The sequence below is a fragment of the Amblyomma americanum genome, chromosome 9, assembly GCF_052857255.1.
Source record: "Amblyomma americanum isolate KBUSLIRL-KWMA chromosome 9, ASM5285725v1, whole genome shotgun sequence".
NCBI lineage: Eukaryota > Metazoa > Arthropoda > Arachnida > Ixodida > Ixodidae > Amblyomma > Amblyomma americanum.
In genome coordinates this window covers 99,009,122-99,031,743 of record NC_135505.1, presented here as the reverse complement: position 1 = coordinate 99,031,743, position 22,622 = coordinate 99,009,122, and the positions used below count along the sequence as shown (strand labels likewise).

Here is a 22,622-nt window from a genome sequence, read left to right as displayed (position 1 = left end):
CTGGCTTGGCTTGGCCAGCTAAGACTGTCTGTAGCAGTCACGCCTCACCGGTCTGACGTCACCTGTGGTCAAGTGACACAGATGAAGCGGCAGTGAGGGGCTCGGGCCAATCCGACCCGCTCAAATTCGCTTGGGAGAAGGACCCCGTGACCTTGGCCCATAGCATTAGCGGCGAGATTACGACGGTATTGGACAGATGGCGCCAGCAATGCTAATACTGGCACGGAAACTTGGACCGGCCGCGTTATCCAAACCGGCATTTCGAGCGTGCTCGAAAGTTTCGTCTGCAAGAGATTTCGGCTCAGCTGCTGCGCGTTAGCGGTGAGTGTTTCCAACTTTCTTTCACTGTTGTGCTATGGTCACCACACCGAACTCTGCGAACAGCAGCATTAGGCGGTGGTATACCGTGGGACATATATAACGCGAATTACGACGCTCCGTAACCGAGAGGAGCGGACTTTGTTGAATGTTCGGTTTCTTCCTGGCCCTACGGGGCTGGGATCTAGGGCTGTCACATATGTGGCGAGGGCTCCTAGTCACCGGGGGTATCTGTTGCTAAACCGTCGTCGACGCTACAGATGACGGGGTTGTTGCGACGCGCGTCCTTTCAATATTTCCTCTCGATACTTTTAACTCTCCTACTGTCCGCACCTGGCAGGAAACTAGAAGTGTGTTGACGAAGCGGTTGTGCATGAATACCAGTGCAGGCGCCTTGGAATTAATGCACCTAAACAATTCTTAGCTGTAAGATGTGTAAATGCGAGAGAAAATTGGTTTTGGGGGGAAGGAAATGGCGCAGTATGATGCGAGAGCACCCCGCGTTTCTGCAACGTTGTCAACCTCAGCACCAGCGAACCCAATGAACGCCGGAGGCCTATAAATTGAAAAAAAAAATAATGTGGATTACCTCAGCTAATCCAGTATATACAAAGCGAAATACGTCGGCGTTCACTGTGTTTATTGGCGTTGATAACGTTCTGTGCGGCGATGGCTTTGAGGAAAGGAAGGGCGCATAACTGGCTCCCTTGATATGCGGACGCCTCATTCGTGCTTTGATACACATGGCGGTGGTGAGAGAGAGATGTGGCCTGAACGCATTAGCGCTGACAGCGTTGTGGCTGACATGCCGAACTGCAGCAATAGCTAGGCTGCAGCGTTCATTTGGTGATCAACCTGTCGCGATCAACCATTACCTGCACGCCACCTCCCAGGGTGGCAGAGAAGGCGCGCTGCCTATCCAGTCGGAGGAACGCAATCAAAGCAATATTTTGCAGTTGGACACCAACGCAAAGTAGATGAAAGCGAGATTGAAGTTCCCACTGACCCACGGAGCCGGCTGTACACCTTAACTTCGTGAAAATGAACGGCCTTTGCAAAGTTGTCAACGCCGATGAACTCTATGAACGCCGTCGGCTCACTTGTTTGTTTGGTTTTTGAGGAAAGGAAATGGCGCAGCTAGTAACCGTGTCATATATCTCGGTGGACACCCGAACCGCACAGTAAAGGAAGGGATAAAGCAGGGAGGGAGAGAAGAAAGAGAAAACTGAAAATTGAAAGTTGGATTTTGAGGAAAGGCGCAGCGGCGGAACACCTGTGCCTCAGTGCTACTAGTGGCGCATGCGCAGTAGTGACTAGGGAGCGAGAGAGAGAGAAATATCCGCTGCGAGGCGCGCATTGTGACGTCATGTGCCTCCTCGGAATACCGCCACGACGAAATCGCAAGTTCGCGGCCAGTAAAGCTGCCGCTTTAAAATTTAGAGGGAAGGGGGAGGAAACGGCGCATTATCTAGGGCCGTTTTTTTTACCTACACTAGCTAAACTAGTACTAGTGTAGCCAGTGTAGCATGGGTCCATTTTTTTTACCAGCGTAGAAGTGTAGCTCCGCCAACCTACACGAACATGTTTCTTTTCTGCGTAGTGTAGCACGATAACTACAATTTATACACTGATTTCTTTGGAGGTGTAGGGTAGCAGACGAAAAAAAGAAGGCGCGCGTTTCAAACGCACAACGCCATTTTATGGCTGTAAATGTCGCGAGCGGTTGCAGCGCAGCCTCGCAAGTCTGTGAAGTTCGTCCGCCTGGACGATGGCAGCGCTATGGCGGTGCACCCATGAGACGGACAGTGGCAACCTTGGCATCTACGAAGATAAAAAATTTCTTACACGTCTGAATGTGCGTATTTTAGTCTGTCGAACGCTACTTCGCGTTTAGGTAGCCGCGTTCGTTCCGTTGGTATCGGCGCTAAGCGACCCACGTGGAAAAATGTATTTTGCGTATATGCTCACCGGCGCATATGTGCATGTTAGTGCGAAGCTCCCTACGCTTACAGTATCGTCTGTCACGTCTGTGTATTAATACGCTCTGCTATGCAATTTGTTAAGCTTTCTGCACAAACTTTCTTAAAAGGTATAAGAGGGGAACCCCCCCCCCCCGAAAAAAAAATATCTGAACAGAGGGGTCCCTTATTTTCTCCCCTTGTCTTTTATTCCTTGGAAGCCCCTTTTGTTCTCTTGTTCCTACTTTGTCTTCTGACCAGAGTTTTTTTTTATCTCTCAATCTCTCTGCCAAACAGCTTCCTTCTGTTCTCTCCCCCAACTTCTTTACTTCTTTCGCCAATCGCCCCCTCCCTTCGTTACCTCATCTTTATTTTCTGGCCGCTTCGACCAGTGACCTTGGACGGGCTTCATCCAAGCGACGGCGCAGGGCGTGCTCTGTAAGCGGCTCACGCCGTGAAAGGTTAAAATTGACACATTTACAGGCAGTCTATACGAACTTGTCCGCTTACATGTGTACATCTTGACCCCAGATTTCGGTGTCTTCGTGAAGCCATGGAACGAATTGAAGGATTCGGAGACCCACACGCCCTCCTTGACACGGAGGACCACATCGTCCTGAAGCTGAAGGATCCTTGGCCGCGGGACGCTTCGCTTCCCCAAGGATGCTCGCTGGGCGACGACAGCGGCTCCCTGCTGGTGACCAACCGGGAGTCTCTGGTTGCTGCTAGGAGAGCTCTGCGCCGGACGCCGATCTCGGAGGCCCTGTTCGCTGGATGCGTGGCCTTCGGCACCTCGCACACGTTCGAAAGCGCCGCGAGGAAGATTCTCAGAGATTGCGAGGAGATATGCATCGTCCACAATCGAGACACTGTCTATAAGCTCATTCGCATGTTCCCCAACGCCAAGGTTCTCGCCCTGCCCCACGACCTCGGCACGCACGCCGTGGAGACTGACGAGCCGAGCAGGGACCCGTCGGCACCGCTGGTGAGGTCCTCTCAGCTGAGACAACTGGTGGGGAGCTTGGAGGGTCAGTACGACGAGTGTCTTCTACTGTCTACGAAGACAGTTCGGGCAATCCTGCTGACTTGTCCCCAGGTATGTCCCGTTGCCTGTGCTGTGTGCACGATCCTGACTCCGGTCAAAGTTCATTCACTGTGGTGGTAATTGCAACAGTAGTATTGATTTTGGACACTTAAAGGACAAAGGAGCATGCAGTGTCTTGTACTGGTTTAAAAAATGGCCTAAATTGGGGATATTAAGCATGACATGTCTTGCCGTACATAAAACAAATCGTTTAAACATGGGGATATTCAGCATTGCATGACTTGCGGTATAAAAGCTCAAGTTTTTGCAGGATTTCGTCGCTGCGCGAATAGTGAGCTGATGTTCTGAAAACACTACGCACTATATCCATGGCTCGCACTTCACTAGAGCGGTATATGAAAAGAAAAATCATTGTTTTCACATCTTAAGAACCAGTTTCCTGTGGATTTGGCTGGTAGAGGGGGGGGGGGGGGGGGGGGCTCTGCCAACAAATCCGGCGCAGTGAGGTTAGGTTGTGAAACTCGCAACAGGCCCCACATCAACTAGGGTATCTAAGCAGCCTCTATCGGAATGCGCTTGGTACCCAAGTATCGAGAAAGACCTCGATCGAAGAACATGGGAGGATGGCAAAGAGTAATTACTCCCTTATTACACGGACGAATGCTGCACTCACAACTGGTTTAAAAAAATGATTTTTGAGGAAAGGAAAGGACGCAGTATCTGGCTCACATTTCGGCGGACACCTGAAACGCGCCGCAAGGGAAGGGATAAAGGAGTGAGTGAAAGAAGAAAGGAAGAAAGAGGTGCCGTAGTGGAGGGCTCCGGAACAATTTCGACCACCTGGGGATATTTAATGTGCACTGACATCGCACAGCACACGGGCGCCTTTGACATGCGTCCGGTGAACTGTGAGCGTTACGGACGGAAAGACGGACGGACGGACGGATGGATGGATGAAGGCTGAACCCTTTAAATGGGGGGGGGGGGGGGGTTCAAGCCATTTACTGCCATATCTTATGAAATTTTACTCTTGTTTTGATTTTATCCACAAATAAGATAACCTTGGCTTGTTTACTTCCACCCGCTTAAATTAAATCTACTTTCCCTTCACTGTCCTTAAACCCCAATGCCTTGGATAAATCAGCCCCGCTGCTTTCCACTGTAGGGTGAAGCCCTTTACAGAAAAGTATCAAGTGTTCCGCCGTTTCCTCCTCCTGTCCGCACGCAACGCGCCAACGTTTCTATCTCGTGGTACCTGACTCTATATGTCTTAGTCCGCATTAGTCTGCAACGCTCTGAATAAAGAAAGCGACCCCTACCGCCAAACGCTGCATTCAATCAGCTAGTTCACTGCAGGCGAGAAAGAAGACAGGGCTGCGAGCATGAAAGGACGCGCACGCGCACTGCGACGTATTGACACCAGAAGGGCAACGTCAGACGGCGCGACGAAGCAGTTTTATCTGATTCTAGCCGCCTGTCGCATGTCCCGACTTATTTTGCCGCCGGTTGTACATAAAACTTTAAGCGTCGCAATTACAGCAATCAGCTCTTTTCGTTATATGATAGGGCTCCAGGAGACTGTCCACGTGTCTTTTTATTCTTGCTCCTTCCTAGAATTCTGGCGCTGTCGAAACTTGGCGCACATTTCCTGCATGCCTTGCAGTGATTAAACAAGTACACACTAGGTTTTTTAAATTCGTTTGGTGCTCCACCAGCCGATCGCCCCGTTTGACCATTGAACAGTTTACCGTGGCACATGGTTGTTTTTATCCCCTCTGTAGTGGGCAGACGCGTAGAGCCTTTAGTTACTTAAAATCGATTCCCAATAAAACCACTTGTGAGTAGAGCGTTCGACCGTGTGTTTGCACGTTTCTTCTCTTGTGTTTGTGTTCCTTCGCTAGCATTATGAATCAAGAAAGTCATCAAATAGCCCAAAAACTTGATTCACTCAAGAAAAGTTTACAGTTCGCCGTACTGTTTACAGCGCCGCTGTGATGAGCCGATACATTCTAGCGGTCTGCCCACTATTTTTTATTTTAATGGTGTTTATTGCCTCAGGATATAAAAATAAATGGTTATGTAAATGTAAAACAATTGAGGGGTGGTCAGTGGCATTAATGCGGAGGAATTGTGACAGTTTTTCTTTCACTCCCCCCTTCGTAATAAGCGATAATCTGTTCTAGTCCAGACCCTTCCTAGCATCGTGGCCTGTGCTTTGCATTCCTAAATAAATTGCCAGGAATTGGCAACCCAGATCACATATTATGGGGATGTGAGCTCAGGACTCCACCTCGTATGCTACTGCCAGCTCCCTCCGAAGAGAGCTGGAATCAAATGCTTCTGAAGCAGGAGAAGACAACGCAGGAAGCGCCCGTTAACTGGGCCCTGAATGGGGGTCACACTGAGCTGCAGTCGCCCACGATCTACAAAACCTTGGCAATAGAGTTGTTTTTCTCTCTCTCTTTCAATCATCAAACGTCCTGAAATTTTCAAGTATTTCAATTCTCATTCCATTGTCTTTCGCTCACAAATCTATTCTAATTTTGTTCTATTCCAATATTTATTCGTTTCTTATTCCTTTGTCTTACTTTATTCATTTTTTCTTACAGTCAATCGCAGTCATATTCATTTCATCTGAGTCATTCCTAGTCCGGCTTCACACCCTGCTCTCCCTCACAAAAGAGGGGGATTTCCTTATCTCCAACCGCGACAGGTTGAGCGAGAAATCCTGCTGAACACCGCTTGCTTCCTGCCATGTTTTTTTGGTGAAGGCTTCACACAGACACTGATTCCGGACGGTTGTCATCTTCATGGCCCTTCTATGCTATCTTATTAAAAAGGGATAGTTAAATACAGTAAGACGTTGGCTAATGAAATTAAGTCTAGGAGAGGATGCTGTCCCTGCGTCCACCCTTACAAAAAAATTTAGACAGTCTATAGAGTGTCCATAAACTTTTGTCTATAAACTCTATTGAGTTGCTGTAGAGAAATCCTGTAGGCCAGTCAATAGGCAAAAGAAATCCTATAGACTATCGACAATGTATATATTTATGGCCTTAATATTTTAGTATACTTTTTCTACAGACTAGATAGATTATGAATAGACAAAGGAAATGTCAATAGGAAGACAGTACAGCCTATAAGAAATCTATAGACAGTTTATTTTTTGTTTTTTGTTTTCACCTCTTCCACGCTGCTCTCCTTCATTCTTTATCTCCCAAATTCCCCTCCCTACGCAGAGTAGAATGCCAGCGATATTGAATCGCCGGCTAAATTCTCTGTTTCTCCATTAAAGAGTCTCTCTCTCTCTCTATAGACAGTTTATGGACGATTTTTCTGCATCACAGGATGCAGAAATTAATTCTCTGGCGAAAGACGTTCTGCGGCCAGTTAATTACCGGATTTCTGTATTGTCAGGCTTTCGGTGGATTCTACTTAAAGAGGTATCAGACACTAAAATTTGGCTGCAATTAAGCTCTTGTAATAATTCTCAAGATATATTCATGCATCTTTAAGAAAAGCATTTTGCTGAGTATCGCACTGCAACCTTTTCTTTAATTACCGGCAATCCATACAGCATTTAGATTCATAAATGTCACAACAGCGCCAGTTCATTCAGATAGATATCCGACTTTCCCCGAGAGCCGAGTGCTGGGCCCGCTTCTTTATCTTATTGGAACAATATTTATTCCTTATTAATGCGAAAGCATTACTAGGCTATGTCGGCACCTTAAGTGTCCGCAACATGTGTCGCCGGATGTGACGTCATCAGTCATGATCTGACGAGTGTGGTGAAGTGTATAAGGTAAATGATTAAACGGTATCGAGTCAGAGCTTAATATTAGTCATCGGTCAGTAAAATTAGTCAATAATGACCCTAATTATAATTCTAATTAACCAGCATAGTTAAGTATACTAATCAATAACACTAATTAATATACTTAACGCGGCTGACTTAAGGGCACAGGGTAAGGTAAAATTAGAAAAAAATCGTTTTTTTTTTCTTTTGGAATTTTAGAAGTTCAATTCTTTCTACACATGTTCCATGATCGCACTTTCCTCAGAAAGCCATATTTACGGCTGAAAAACGCTTTTTCCGAAACCAAGTAGTGAGCGGCTACGCCCCCTTTCAGGATTAACGTCAATTTTTGTAACCAAAAAGTCCACCACCTGATTTCAAAACTTGACTAAAATCAACTACATATAAAAAATTGTCTCGCAACTATTGTACAGCTCCTCTTTTTTAGCCAAGACAATCCTGAGACGCTTTGCACGTTTTTTTCCACGTTTCTGCAACCTTCACGCAGCTGCGTCCGAGTGCTATCCCTTTCGATCAGTATTGTAAATTGAGCCGGTGTTGGTTGCTGCTGATAAGTTGAGATGCCCAGGGCAAAGAAGGCCTTCGTCAGGCGTGAATTTCACGGCAACCGCTACGCTCATCGTGAAAAAGCAAAAGGATGTCCACGACCGAATGAGATCCCGAACGCCGAACGCGCCAGCTCCTCGACATCGAAGCTTTCAAGATTTTCTCTGTGCTTCCAGGAATAGGATGTGCTACAGAGCAGCAGCCAATATGCCTTAATGGACATGGACGGCATTTGTGCCGCAATTACCGAGATTTGTGTGTGCAGAGAGTGCGGTGGAAGTGTTGAGCTCATCGAAATTGTGACAAAACGGGTAGGTGTTGCAAGCGTTTACAGTTTGAAGTGTGTAGTGCCGCACAACGATTTGAGACGTCGAAGAAAACTACTTCTGGCCTCTATGAAGCCAACCTCAGGTTAGTGTATGCCTTGAGGTCCATTGGTAAGGGAATGGCTGCAGGAAATATACTCTGTGCTATGCTAAACCTTCCTAAGCCGCCGACAAAGTTTGCGAAATACAATCAAGAGCTTCTAGGTCACATCGAAGCTGCTGCTCAGGAGTCGATGAAAAGGGCAGCTGACGAAGCTGTGCAGCTGAATGAGGGGGATAAAGACATCGCAGTTGCTCTTGATGGAAGCTGGCAGAAGCGAGGCCATACTTCCAATAACGGCATAGTCTCTGCGACCAGTGTAGACTCCGGGAAAGTGCTGGATGTGGAGGTTTTGTCTAAACGTTGTCCAAAGTGCAGCATCAAAGGTACAAACAGTGACCCCCTTCATAGAGAGGTGTGCCAAAGCAACTACCAAGGCACCAGCGGTGGAATGGAAGTCGCAGGAGCACTGAAAATTTTCGGCAGGAGTGAGGAGCTTCACGGCGTTCGATACGTCAAATACCTTGGGGATGGTGACAGCAAGGCTTTTATGGCTGTGAAGGCACAAATGCCATATGGTGATTCCATTGAAATATCCAAGGTTGAGTGCATAGGGCACGTGCAAAAAAGGATGGGCACAAGGTTACGAAGGCTAAAAAAAGGAAACAAAGCAGGAAAACTCTCTGATGGAAAGAGCCTCTCAGGCCGAGGCCGACTGACTGATGCAGTAATAGACAAGCTCCAGACGTACTATGGTTTGGCCATCAGAAGAAATGTAGGAAACCTGGATGAAATGCGAAAGGCCGTTTGGGCAACCTTCTTCCACTTATCGGCCACAAACGATGACCCATGCCATGGACTTTGCCCAAAGGGACCTGATACGTGGTGTGCCTTCAACAGAAGTCAGTCAGAGGGCAAGCCATTTTTCCACAAGGAGAGTTTGCCTGCATCTGTCTTGGAGGCTATCAAACCCATTTATAGGGAGCTATCGAAGGCTGAGCTCCTAGAGAAGTGCCTGCATGGGCGAACTCAAAATGCAAATGAGTCGTTCATACATGTTGTTTGAAAACGCGCGCCAAAGAATGTGTTTGTTAGGCTTCGGACCCTACGGATGGCAACACTGGATGCTGTTCTTTTATTTAATGATGGTAGCATCGCACGGGCCAACGTTTTGAAGGCGTGTGGATTGAACCCAGGGAGCAACACCATCAAGTGGCTGAGGGAAGCTGACCATAAGCGCATGTACTTTGCGGACCGAGCAACACGACAGCTTACAAAAGAGGCGCGACAGTCAAAACGACAAGCCGAAAAGCGAAAAAATGACGGCGACAGTGACTACGAAGCAGGGGGCTATTAAACCAATTAATATGGAGGCGTTTCTGCGAATAAAAAATGGTTTTTCACATCTTTTTTCTCTTTACGCTCTATTATCTCAAAACAGTGTTTTTTCTTACAAAGGTACCATTATTTCCAATGCCTTTCAAGACAGACGGTTGATATTTTTTTTCAATCATCTACATAACTGTTGCCAACTACTGAACTAGAATTAAGCAATTTCACTGAGCAGTTATTCTGTTATGAATTTTGAAATGCGCAAAGAAAGGCCAGATTTGTGTACTACCTGAAAAAAGTTTATTAAAAATCGAATTTTCAACACATTTCAAATATTCTAGTTCAGTAAAAAAAGCACAAAATTTGGCAAACAATGATATATGTATTATTAGGCTACTGTTATTAGTTAGTGAGAAACATGTACCTCCACATGGCCTAAAATGCATGGGAAGTATAGGGCTTACCCTGTGCCCTTAACTGGTTCAAATATTGTGGCTCATTAGTGAGACCATGTGACGAAAAAGAGTGACGCCATCCATACGTCTGATGACGTCGCGCCTACAACCAATCAGAGTACAGCAACAAAAAAGCGCACATCGTCGAGTTGTAGCACCAGAGATGGAAGAGCGGCAGTCGAACCTTAACGGGGTGGGTAAGTAGGTGTAGAAAGGCGTCGACTAGGAGCCACGAACATCGCGGCAAACGCTAATGCTTTCGCATTTCTCCAATGCAATCTGTGCAGTTGTCTCTAAGTTTTTTACTTGAAATATGCATATACACACATCGCTCTCGAATTATTCACCTCGAAAAACCATGGAATGAAAATGCCTCGACAGCTGTCTCACGTTAAACAGTGGTAACCATCCTGTGAGCTTTTTTCCTCTTGTTCTCTTGGCTTTTAGTTCGGTTAACATTGGATGACTTGCTTCAATTTGCTACGCTCTTTTTGTTTTTGGCTTCTTCAAAAGAGTTTTGGGTAACCTTGCTCTGATCCACCGGTCTTGTTATTTTGCACCTCCTCGTTTGTATCACTTCTGCCTCGATTGCCAAAGAGCAGTCAGGCGTATTTAGTAAGCAAATAAAATAAAGCAATATCAGTACTGTTAAATCACCGTGTGGAATTACCCTCCGCAAGGCAACTAATTTATAATTTTTTTCTCCTTATATGCTATTATAGTTTCTACGGCGGGACGCTGGGAATGACGCCAAATCAGAGCAGGCATAGAAAAAATTCTGTAATGTAACTTCCTGCTGATTCGTTGTTATTTTTGCTCTGAGCACAGGCAGGGGTAATTGTCGGAGTGAATTAAATCGACGAATCTGTGATTTTATCGCACTTTTCTACGCCTCGCATGTCCTGAAGTCAGTTCTGTCAGTCGTAGACGCCGTTCAGATATTCAGACAGAAACAGCTTGGAAGAATAATTTTAATTTTAAGTGATTTACTGGGTGTTTGCGAATTCCACGTGGTGATCCATTTTAAAGAAAAGACACGATCAAAAATGCGGTCTCTGTGCTCCTTTGAAACTGGTCACTGTCTTTGAATTCGCGAATCGTTTTCGGTAACTGGCAACTCTTATTTCTTTTCTTTCCGGATTCCTACAACAATTGCCGCTCCTGACCCCTGACCTACATCTGTCCAGTTACGCCGCATGGACACCTTCCACTTCCTGGAAGCTTCCGTGGAGCAGGGATGCCCAGCCGCGCAGTCGGAAATGAGTGGCTGCACCCATCTCGTTCTGATCCCTTCGTCGGCTCCTTACGTCCTCGGGGGTGCAGTCATGGCGACCGTAGACGTCATCAGTCGTGCAGCCAGGACCTACCAGCACGTGGAGCATTTAGTGGTACGTGAACTCTGATTTCACTCATGGTGTTGAACAGCCTTTAATCCGGGTTTGAAGCGAAAAGCTTCACTACGCTAGGTAAAGCAGTCCTCGCGTAAACCGAATAATGACCTTGAACGGCCTTCAGCCCAACAACGTTAGCCGTGTATGGCTATATGTGGTGCAGTCATGCTGTAGAACCCTTGACCCACGACATTTAGATGATTTCTGACGTTTGACATTGGGTTGACTTTTAAGATGAGCTCTAGGCCTTAAGAACGTCCGATGGGGTGATGTGAGGCCACGTGATGACATCCGATGGGGTGATGTGAGGCCTCGTGATGACATCCGATGGGGGTGTCGTAAGAAGACCACGTGATACCACGTCATAGCCAAGTGGTCATGTGGGTATATACAGAACGGCTGTCGCGAGCGTGTAGCGCAGCTGCCATTGATGAGCCTCAGACGCATAGCAAGCGTGCTTGCTTTTCGCTGATTTCCAGGGTTAGCCAAGTTAAGCCACTGCCATTTTTTAAAGGGCACACGTCTCCCCTTTGCAGGTGGCCATCACATGCCGAGAAGAACTGGCTGGCGTCTCAGGTTTCCGAAATCTTCGCAGCCTATCGCTGAAGATAAGACCTCCTCTCTTCAGCACCAACGTCGATCCGGAGCTTCAGCTGCTCTTGCAGTCACTGCCAGGGTTGGAGAACTTATCCTTGACGTTCTTCACCGGCCTGCGGCTCACTGCCATAGCAAGGCTTTGTCCACAACTGAAGAGCCTAAGTCTCCTGGATTGCGAAGGACCACTTGACGAAGTCGCCCTGGGAATGCACGCTTTCCCCAGCCTCGAAGTCGTCAAGTTAAACGTGAGGCTATCAGTGGTGTGTGTCGGGTCACTGTTCCTGGCCACAAGCGGTAGACTGCGCCGGTTGCATCTGCTGGGTGCCGGGTCTTCCTCAAAGTTCCTGAGACTCCGCAAGGTCGTCGGTGGGCGGCTTTCTTTTCCGCGTCTCGAGGAACTGACTCTGAACACGGATCTGACGGTGCGTGAGTTGGGACTGGAGCCTGAAGACCTGCACCACGTGATGACGGCCCTGCCCGCGCTGCGCCGCCTCAAGACGGACAGCTACGATGTGAGGCTGTTCTTCGAGAACTACAGCGTACCGCGCGACCGTGTCTCTCTGTCGTGGACTGTGTGTATCCACTGTGCGGTACACGACAAATTGTTCTACGCGCGCAGAGAGCTCCGGAAGCTATTTCCTTGGAGTTTTTTGTAGCACGAACACCGAAGGCAGCGTTTCTTGAAGGAGTCTCTGTTGTTGTCTCTCTTTTCATTTCCGAATGGTGCGCAACAGACGAATGATATATGCGCACTGCATATACAGGGAGTCCCAGCTAACTTCAATCAAGCCCCCACAACCCCAGACCAATTCAACTAGTTCGGGTGCTAGCCCACGCAGGCAACCCCGGAAACGAGGAGGCGCACTCTATTGCTCTAGCGTACGTCAATTGAGCATGCCAAAAACAGTTGAGAAGAATTGCGCGAGGGACAGACTAATCACCGACAATGAAATCACCCTGCACTACAGAGAGGATAGGCTCATATATTCGCCACCACACCACACCCTCACGAAGGAACAACAGGCTATATAGAGGCAACTCCAGTCCAGAACGTTTCCTTTATCGGCCTATCTGGCGCTAATACAACCGGGTCAATACAAGCCCGAGTGCTCTGTTTGTTGGGCTCCGAGAGGAAACTTCGAACACATACTATTCATATGCGGAGATCTCCAACCACCATCTCGCTGGAACCTCACAGACCTAGCAGATTGGGAGATCGCGGTCGCTAGATCAGAGCCGGCCTCACGGAAGAGGCGGGTGGAATGGGCGGAGAAGGTTGCCAGAAGTCATGGACTGATGGCCGCCAACCGAGATTTAGAACCAAGCGAACCGAACCTCCCCTCACGCCTACCTACCTAGCCAGGGTTTAACAATATGCCGCGGCACTAGACAACGCGACCAAATTCATGTTACTGGCTATTGTATGGGTCAACTCTCTTTATTTTTTATTGCGCTTAATTGCATAATTATTCGACATTAATTAACTTCTCAAGCAAAGAAGATAGGCGAAAAAAGTCCAATGAGAAAGTTGTAGAACGGTGCTCGAAACGACCCACTGAACAGTTTCCGGTTTTCCATCTATTGCATACCGGCTTTTTTTTATCTCTACAGATGCCCGCGAGATACAAACACCACGTGACATGCCAGCTTGCGCGCCGCGGCTGCAGCGCTCTCAAACGTTCCGCCCGACAAACAGCTCATTTAGCCGGGTGTGTTGCTGCTTAAAAGGCGACGGTGCAGCGACGCAGGCACTGGCTGCGCGATTGCGGGAGCGCAAGCGATAAGGACTGTGTCCGCTTGTCGCTATCATTAAGCGCCGCGAGGAAAGCATACCACTGGCGTAAATCGCACAGCCATGGAGCGGCTGAGCCGCTGCCCCGTCGCCATTTAAGCGGCCGACGACCGGGTTAAATGGTCTGTTGGTGCCTACACGGAACGTTCTAGAGCACTGCAATCGCGGCCGGCAAGCGAGCATGTCACGTGGTATCTTTTTTTTTGTATTTCGCGGGCATTTGCAATATGAGAAAAAAAAGCTGATTCGTAATATAAAGGTAAAAACTGTTCAAGCGGAAGTTTTGCGGACCGTTTTAGAACTTTCTCATTGGCCTTTTTCGCCTATCTTCATTGCTTGCGAAGTTGGTTAAATATATCGACTAATTATGCAATTAAGCCCAATACAAAAATGGTGCGACTTGCTCCATACATTAGCTGGCAGCATGCATTTGGTCGCGTCGTCTTAGAGTGCCTCGCCGTATTTTTAAACCCTGAGTTATGCTACCTTGGGCACCCTGTATAATAAACATATCACTGAATTCATCCTTTCATTCAGCCTGTGTCAAGAGCTACAGCGACAACGACTGAAAAAGCAACGATAGCATAGAGGTTTACCGTGGCTCATATGACCTATACTCTGACACCACATCGTTCTCTTAAACAGAAACATCACGAGAGAAAAAATTAAAATATAAATTGGTCTACACGGAACAAGCGAAGCACAGTTCACAATGAGCAGCACTCCATGGTCCGGACAGGCGATAAGGCAATGATTAAGAAAACCATCGCATCCAACATCAGACCGCGAGTGAACATTTCCGCAGTCGCCAAGTAAATCGAGCCCTGCCGGCGCTAACGCTTAGTTACATTTCGGCCTTCCTTCACGGGCTAACTGATATCCCTGGCCGTCCATCTAGGTTGCAACACGCACATCTACGTTGCAACACGCATAAAAAAAGCAGCAGACAGCTCGCGAGAAGCGGCTTACCATCACGGGTTTCTCGCCGACTCACTTAGAGCCAAATGAAGTTTTTCGTTCACTTAATCAGCGGGTGCCTTTTCCACGCGTTAGAAACATGACGGCACAGACATAAGCGGCATCGATAGTCGACAGCCCGATGGTTTCCGCAGCTTATAACTCCGCTTACAAACGAGGATAAAAGTTTGTCGCTGCGCGGATAGTGTGTAATACACACACCGCTTTGCTTATAGTAGTTTAGGACACCAAACCAATAAAAATATAATCGTGTAGACTTACCATAAGTGGACGATTAACTTGGATTTCGTTGGAAACGCAAAACCCGGGAGGCCCCGCCGGCGACACCACCATGACACCAACACATGCGCGCACGGTTGCCAGCAGCCTGAATGATTTTCGGCCATATCGGCGTAAAACTCGCAAAACGTGGAACAAAAACCCATTTCACGGGTGTAACTTTACCATTCTCACGCCAGCGGTCTGTAGCTTGTTCTAGTACCCAAGACAACAATGGGCATTTTGTTTATCGGCTTAAATTCTCTACTCACGCTTTAAAAACCGAAATTTTTCGCGAAAACTAATCCGACACCTTCCTGCTTTGTCCATGCCCGCCGTGTTCCCATTTCTCGGTACTTAGCACTTTTTTCGATTAATGAAACAGTTACATAGCATAATATCGTTTTTGGCGTGTTTGTGCTTAGAAAACTAGTATGGGTGACATCGGCGTGTCATCGGCTCCGAAGCGGCAGGTTGTCACCGGACACCCTTAGGGCGTGTAGGGGTATCGGTCTCGGTCACTAAGGAGATGCCCTCGACTAGGCGTGGCAAGCTCAGCCAGAGACCGGCAACAAAGTGACAAGGGTGGTGGTCGTTTGGTGCCCAGCTTTCGCCGATAGCCAGACAGAGAATGGGTCGGAGCCAAAGGTTCACAAAACAAAATAAAGCGTATTCAGCAAAGATACGATATATATGATTTCACAATCATTCGTACGAGCATATATACAAGGTGATTTACAAAGACAACGCAACTGGTGCAAAGTAACAATCGAGAGAGATTACTATTCAACGAAATCTTTGCGCTTAAAGTGCACTAACACAGAGAGAGACAAACAAGCAAAATATAATTTCTTCACCAGGCACTGCGACAGTCCGACGATCTGAGAAGCACGACAGAGGCGTCCCGCAGGCTGGCGTTCGTTGCCGCGCTGGTCCGAGACAGGGCGGAGGTGTTCTCCCCGGAGTCGAGCGGGCGCACTTCTCAGAAGCATAAACGGCGACTGGAGCTGACAGGCAGCGGTTAAAGCCCCTCATTTATAGGCGCGGTCCGCGTCTGTTCGTTCTTCGCGCCAAGGCAGGCGCGCACATACACGCAGTATCTACTCCACACTTTCCTTCTCCATCTCGCGCCGGGCGCACGACCCCATTGGTCGAGTGCGGAAACCGCCTTCCAGAAGATTCTGGGTCCTTCTCACGATGCGAAGCCGCCAGCGCGAGACCGAAGGGAGAGAGTAGCACTTTAGCGTGGTCAAAGTTACGCCCTCTCCGTCGAGAATGAGTAGAAACTACTCGGACACAAGCGAAAACGAAGGCGCGCGCAGCCATGTTTTCTTTGGCGCCGCGTCAGCGAGCTGAGTGGAAAGGGCAACAGCACACGCAAAGTTTCGCGCTCTCCGGGGTTCCTTCACTGCGGTTTTTTTTTGTTTTACAGCGATAGCTTTACTGGCAGCGAAGTTGCGATTTCGCTGTGGCTTTGCTCCGAGGAGGCACATGACGTCACAACGCGCGCCTCGCCGCGGAGCCGAACCGTTCTGGCCGGGCCGGCGGCGGCGGGCGCACTGGGCGCGAAATAGAGACGTGCTCCAAGTCTCCGCCTGTGCGGTCAGAGTGCGCCGAAGCCGCTGAGCGCGTCGGCGGTGGAGCGCGGTTGGAATATAGAGGGTCTCGCTTTGACCGACCTGACGTCACCGTGCAGCGCTCGCGTTACGCTGGAGTACAAACGCGCCTTAACAGAGCCTCCGCTTAAACGCTAATCAACGTATGCGGTGGCGGCGTCTATGGGAGCCACTGAAACCCCCGCGCACTCACTGAATAATAAAATGAAATTTGTGCCGAGGTTCCCAATCGATGCAGGGCCTTTGGTTTTTGATGCGGAGACGCTGCCACTCCGCCACGACGGCGCAAGTTTTAACCATGAATAAAGGCGCATCTAGTCAATGCACTCTTCCGATGCAGAAGTCTTCGCGCTTTCGCTATGTATGTCCTGGCCCATCAGATCGTGGCCATCAGCAATTTTTATTTACAGCGCGCGTGGTCGCGATTGCTTCCGCGCAGCGCTGTTTTGCTTTTTGAATATGCGCCGAATTTTGTGACACAGGTACACTGGGATGAATGCAAATATACTGGCTTTGTGATGGTTGCGTCGCCGCACTTTTACACGTGAATACAAATGACAAAGGTACAAAATGGTTAATCTTAAAGGTGCAGAAAGAGGTTTCTGAGCTGGTCTTTTTACCGTGGGATCTCGATCTACTCACTCCCAGCATTCTTAGAAACTTCCTTTTATTGCCCTGTGAGGCCGATTTTCTATTAAATTGATTTCAACATCCTGGCATCCGGATTTTTTTTTTAACTCACATCCGCAAGTAGGAGGAGTGTCAAACGACTCGTGGAGTCTCTTTGAGCCAGTCGTGTAGGGGATTCGCTTTTACATTTATTTGTGTTTAGGATTCTGCGTATAAATAATTTCAGTCGGAGACAACATTGCCGCTAATTAGCCCCACATAAATAAAAATAGGCGTGGACTCTGCTTTACGTATGTATCACTCCTCCGATGGCAGTTCGGCGCTTAGCTCAGAAAAGTTTCGTCAGTGGTTCCACATTTCTCTGGGCATATCATGTTCAGAAAGATGAGGAAAACGGGCGTTTTAACGCTGTTGCGTTAAAAGAGGCGTTGAACGATGCTATGAATTCACAATCTATGCTCTCAAAGAAAAAAAAAACATGACGCAGTGAGGTGCACTGATGTGACGTCCTGCCCTCGAAACGGCGTTAAGTATAGCGTATTTTGTGCCATGGATTGCTTTTGGGTCTGATCTAGGACGTCCATAAATACGAAGCCTAGCCAAAAAGAAGCTCCAACTCCACAAAAACTGAGCTTTAGTCAAAGAGGATGAGTTACGAAACTGTCAGGAAAGTGCGCGAGCCGAAACGAAAATAGAGCAGGAGCTCCCGAAAGTTCCGGGCAGTCCAAGGCAGCAAATTGAAGTGACCAGGTCCTGTCACTCACTGAGCCTTTCAGAGCTCAGGCCACACAAATGGCCCATTTGAAAATGCTTTTGTTTAGAGAGACAGGAGGTTGACCCGTTAACGTGGTATGCAGTAGATGCGAACTTCGAGTCAGCACGCTACGAAGTTTGACCATATACGGTGCGTATGCTGGTTGAACTGAGCTGTCAGAACAGAAGGCACCACTCGCGATACACCTGCTAGGCGCACTGATAACACATCGCGCTGTTGTGACTGCGTGAAATAACGCTTAGCTTCACCAATTGCGCTTATGCAAAAAGGAACAAGGCACCGTAAAATTGATTTTACAGGAAGTGAACTATGCATTTGTAAATGCTAAACTTCTATGCTGACCACGTCTGGTTGCGAACAATTTAGTGTTTTGTTCTGAAAATCGAGCCTACGCCGCAGGGGCGCCCTTGTGGTTTGGGCATTCATCTCGCATGCGGAGGTGCGGGGTTGGATCCCCTGTGCCGCCGGTTAACCACTGGTAATACAATGGGTGCAAGCGCTCCTACGGCCTGGTGCTCCTTCTTCTTGAGGACGAACTGCTCGGGAAATGGGTCTTTGACCTCACCTGGAGAAGTCGAAACTCCCTGTGCCAAGGCGCTCTGTGCCCCCTGATACCCTTTCGCCATAAAAATTCACGATCATCATCAAAAACGAGCAATATAACATGCCGTGCTCGACGTGATTTTGTTAATAGTGAAAATTTATATATTCATACTTGCACTGGGTACCTGTGAAAACTCGAGGCTCATTTTCATCGAATGCTATCTCGATTTATGAGAATACCGCATGTGCCGCGGCCCTAGATTTAGAGCGAAAAAGGAACTGGCAGGTCATTGTGCGCCGATTTCCAATGCGCCTGGACATATTTCATATAAAACTTTTGCCAAAAATATACCAGCCCGGGGGGGGGGGGGGGGGGGGGTATTATAGGTAATGTCGTGTGAAGCTTGCTTTTGATCCCTCAGCACTCCAAGTCCCCCGAAGGGCAAATGAACTGCCTCACCTCTCCTCAGAGGCTTAGCACATTTAACTATACACATTTAACTATGCATCAAGATCTGCACCACACGACTTAGAAGCAAACCCCTGTGGCTGTGTAACAGGCAGGTTTTAGTGTATAGTGTACACGGTCATACGTTAACAGACAGCGCACGCTTAAAACAGCGCGCTTAGTAGTGCGCATGCGCCAAATGCTACTTAAAATCGAGCCTTCAAATCACAATTTCGATTCGGCCGTGCACCGTGAACATAGCTTAATGCCGCGCACACCAGAGGCGATTGCGCAGCATGGTTAGCGGTGCGGACACGGGATGGCGCAACTAGCGCTCGCGTCAGGGTTGGAGCGTGGACGGAACCGTAGCGATAGAACCAAGATTTTTCTCTGTCGGTGCAGCAGGGATCTCGTATTGAACAACAAACACGGGACGGGATAGCAATATAAGCCTCTTCGAAAAAAAAATGTGGCGTCAGTCACGAAATTTTCACATTGGCTGGAGGGAATAGCACGTCACCAGCCCGCATGATTCCCATTGTTTGGAGGAGATGTGACGCCACCAGACTGAATAGTTTCTGTAGGATTTAGGGAAGTGACCGGAAGTGACATTCCAGTAAAGGAAGCGACACCTTCTAATGTTCTCGCACTGCCAATTCACATAAGGTAATTAAGTATCCCTGTCAATTTTTTAGCCTCTGAGGGCCCGACATCGTAAAAACGCGTTCATACGAAAACAGCACACTTTTTTCGATGCAAAAACACATTGAGTGAACTTTTTAAATGTCAGAGCTAGTTGACGTCTCCGGTCATTCAATAGCGCCAAAGCAACTTCCTTCGGTTTATTTATCACGAACACACAACTTCGCATCCAATCAAGAACCTTAGCGCTACGTGACAAGTGCAAAAGTGTCAAATGGGTGCATCTTTCAAAACAACGGGAATTACTGCAGCGTCAGAATCACTTCACTTGCACACTTCAACAGCGCTCCTCATGCGGTATTCAATGGAGGCTTTTGTAATTTTTCAAGCACTATCAAGAGTCTACGCATGTATGTACCGGCATCCAGCGAGTAATTGTACTACCGGTCAATCTCGCGCACGTCTTGCTCAGTGTGGCCAAAAGTCTTGCACAAAACGCTGGACTTCGGAAAGCCGGTCGTCGCGTTGGGGATTGGGAAGGTAGAACGTCGACGGGGGGCACGGTCTATCTGGAAAATACCACCTCCAAAGTGTCGAACACTCGCCAGCACCTTCTCGTTCTTCTCGGCCCGCTTCGACTTCTGAGGCTTGCAACTCTGTAGGCGAGGGTTGCTCTTCAGTGGTCTTGAGTTGCTTTTCAGTCGCCGTGGTCTCAGCTTCATCCAGTTTTCGTTTTTGAGGCGTACTGAGAGACTTGATCGTCGGCACCTCGTCTGAAGACGATACGACCACCGTGTTCGACCTCTTCATCGGCTCCGCGTTTGAGGACAACACGATCGCACCGGGCCTGGAATCCATGTTCTCTTCCGGTCCACACAGCCCTGGTGGCGAGTCTTCGTTGGATGCGCCAGGACTACCAGTCTTAGTCGTAACTGGTTACAATACTCGGTGTTGTCGCTCGTCCTAAGGCTGATTTTCGGTAGGAATACGTTCGCTCAGATCCGCTGGTTCCGTCGCAGAAGCGCCAACGATTTCCCGACTGCTTCCAGGTGCTTCGCTTCCAGCGGAATCGGTTCCACCTGCCTTGGCGACAAGAAGTGGCCTACCGCGTAGAGCTTGCCATCGCGGCGATGATCATCCAACAACCTGCGTCGTCATCTACGTCCGACTGATTGTTTTTTTGCTGTATTAAATGCGAACAGCATGCTATAGTGCCATCAGAACGAACATTACCTTCGTCTTCACATGAACACTGCGTTTTCCGTGCGGTTTTTGTTTGCGTTGTTATCATCAGCTGTTGACCAGCTATGTGGGATTTCTTTAAACGGCAGTGGCTTTTGTGACGACGTGACGGTGAGCAGTTTTCTAGGGTCCCATAATCACTCGTCCGAGATGCTAGACCAGATAATACATTGCGATGTTAAAGAAAAGAATAAAAACGCCGTGCACTGGAAGCCTCGTGCGCTGCTCTCTGTATGGATGGACGGATGTCGCGCCATCTGCCGTGGATTATCGGCGCTACGCAGAGCCGAGCGCGAAACCACGCGGTGCGCATCAGGCTTCGCGTTTGTAAAGGCAGCCTTTCAATGAAAACTAACCACTTCCATGCACTGCCGTGTATATCTATGCCACGGCTGTTACAGAAACGGTGTAGAAAATGCGCCAAGCTGCAAAAAGAATTGTTGTCGTCCCAGCGAAAGCTGACATGAAAAAGCAGTACAAAAGAGCTGTGTGACGTGTGCTTAGCGTCATGCGCGTTTCGTGACGGTTCTCATTACTCCTGGTGCGCGTGATAGTGATACTTCGGAGCATGTAAATTTTCATTCCAACCATCCTATTAGCCACACGTCATCCGTCGCCTCCACTCTTCTGAGAAGAGCAAAGTCAATCTGCTCTTCCGAGGCTGAGAAAAAAGAAGCCGCCGTTTTCGCCAACCTACATAAAAATAACTTCCTACGTGAGTTTATTCAATGCGTTAGTCGCTGTCAGGCTCGGAAGAAAAGGGGGACCAGCCAACAGTGAAACGAAACGCTCCTGCATTGTGCTTCCATACGTGAGGCGAACCAGCGAGGCACTTGCACGCATTCTGAGAAAACGTGAAATCTACGTGGCTCACACACCTGTTTCGACTATAAGCCGCTTCTTACCATGACCAGAAGACCGCGTCCCCAGAGAAAAACAACCAGGTGTCGTTTACAAAATCCCGTGTTCCAAGGGCCCGGCTTCCTAGATCGGCGAAACAAAAAACCTCCACCAATGAATAAGGCAACACAAAAATGACATCCGGCTAATGATTTCAGAATCCAACCCTCTCGCCGAACATTGCGAACGAGCCGACAACCGAACAGCCTTCTAGGAGTGTGAGCGGCTTGGCCATGGAGCCAAACCTGTTCGAGGGGCGACATGTCGAGTCTGGCACACCCGGCTCACAAAGGCGGCGATAAATAGGACTCCAGGAGCACTCCCCTCCGCGTACGTTATTGGACTGCGCCACGTGCTAACAAAGGGAGAGCAAAGACAGCACCCCGCTGCTGCTGGCACATATGAGACACCCCTGAAGTTGGTCCCGAAACGTTGGTCAAAAAATAAAATACTGGGTGGCGTCAGTTTTCTCTCCGCAATCTCCAGAATCCAAGCAGATGGACTTTCATCGCAAACGTTTTCGTACAAGGTAGCTTAAAACAGCCAGAAACGACCCTCAGACATAGTGGGCGGCAATTTCTGGCTGTCGCTTTGTGGCCCTACATCTACTATTGTATTGGCAGGGTAGCCAAGGCTGGAGGACAGAAGCACAAAAGAGCAAAAAGTGGGCTGGGGGAATGGGCTTTGGAGCATTGTATAAGGGAGCTTGTTTCTATAGCAAATAAAAAGGAAAATCTGAGTGCAGAGCTGAAGGCGAGTTCTCTAAACACCTTAGCCCTCATCTACCCTGACCGCCCTCCCCCCCACCTCCTCGCTTTTGATAGAGGGGCGCAACTTTAGAATAAAAGGCTGCTGCGGCTAAGAGAGCTTGCAAAGGGGCATTGCGCCCTTTTTAAGAGCCGCAGGGAACCACGATATGTCCAAAGCTGGTGGCAGCCGACCAGCCATCAGCCCCTTTCTTCCAACCCTC

General features: G+C 48.4%; 1 protein-coding gene across 1 annotated transcript; it reads left to right on the top strand.

Annotated features, from left to right (window-relative positions):
- The first annotated feature begins 2,812 nt into the window (after window positions 1-2,812).
- LOC144103530 (uncharacterized) lies at window positions 2,813-20,682 on the top strand. The gene is made up of 4 exons (XM_077636226.1): window positions 2,813-3,372; window positions 11,028-11,228; window positions 11,768-12,340; window positions 20,560-20,682. The coding sequence occupies exons 1-4, from the start codon at window positions 2,830-2,832 to the stop codon at window positions 20,680-20,682; spliced, it is 1,440 nt and encodes a 479-aa protein (XP_077492352.1). The 5' UTR covers window positions 2,813-2,829.
- The last annotated feature ends 1,940 nt before the right edge of the window (window positions 20,683-22,622 follow it).

What these genes read in the sequence shown, in the direction of transcription:
- LOC144103530 (XM_077636226.1), top strand. Translation starts at nt 2,830, where the DNA reads ATGGAACGAATTGAAGGATTCGGAGACCCACACGCCCTCCTTGACACG. An exon ending in TCCTGCTGACTTGTCCCCAG is followed by an intron (nt 3,373 to 11,027) that starts GTATGTCCCGTT and finishes ACATCTGTCCAG; the next exon opens with TTACGCCGCATGGACACCTT. An exon ending in TCAAGACGGACAGCTACGAT is followed by an intron (nt 12,341 to 20,559) that starts GTGAGGCTGTTC and finishes GACTGCTTCCAG; the next exon opens with GTGCTTCGCTTCCAGCGGAA.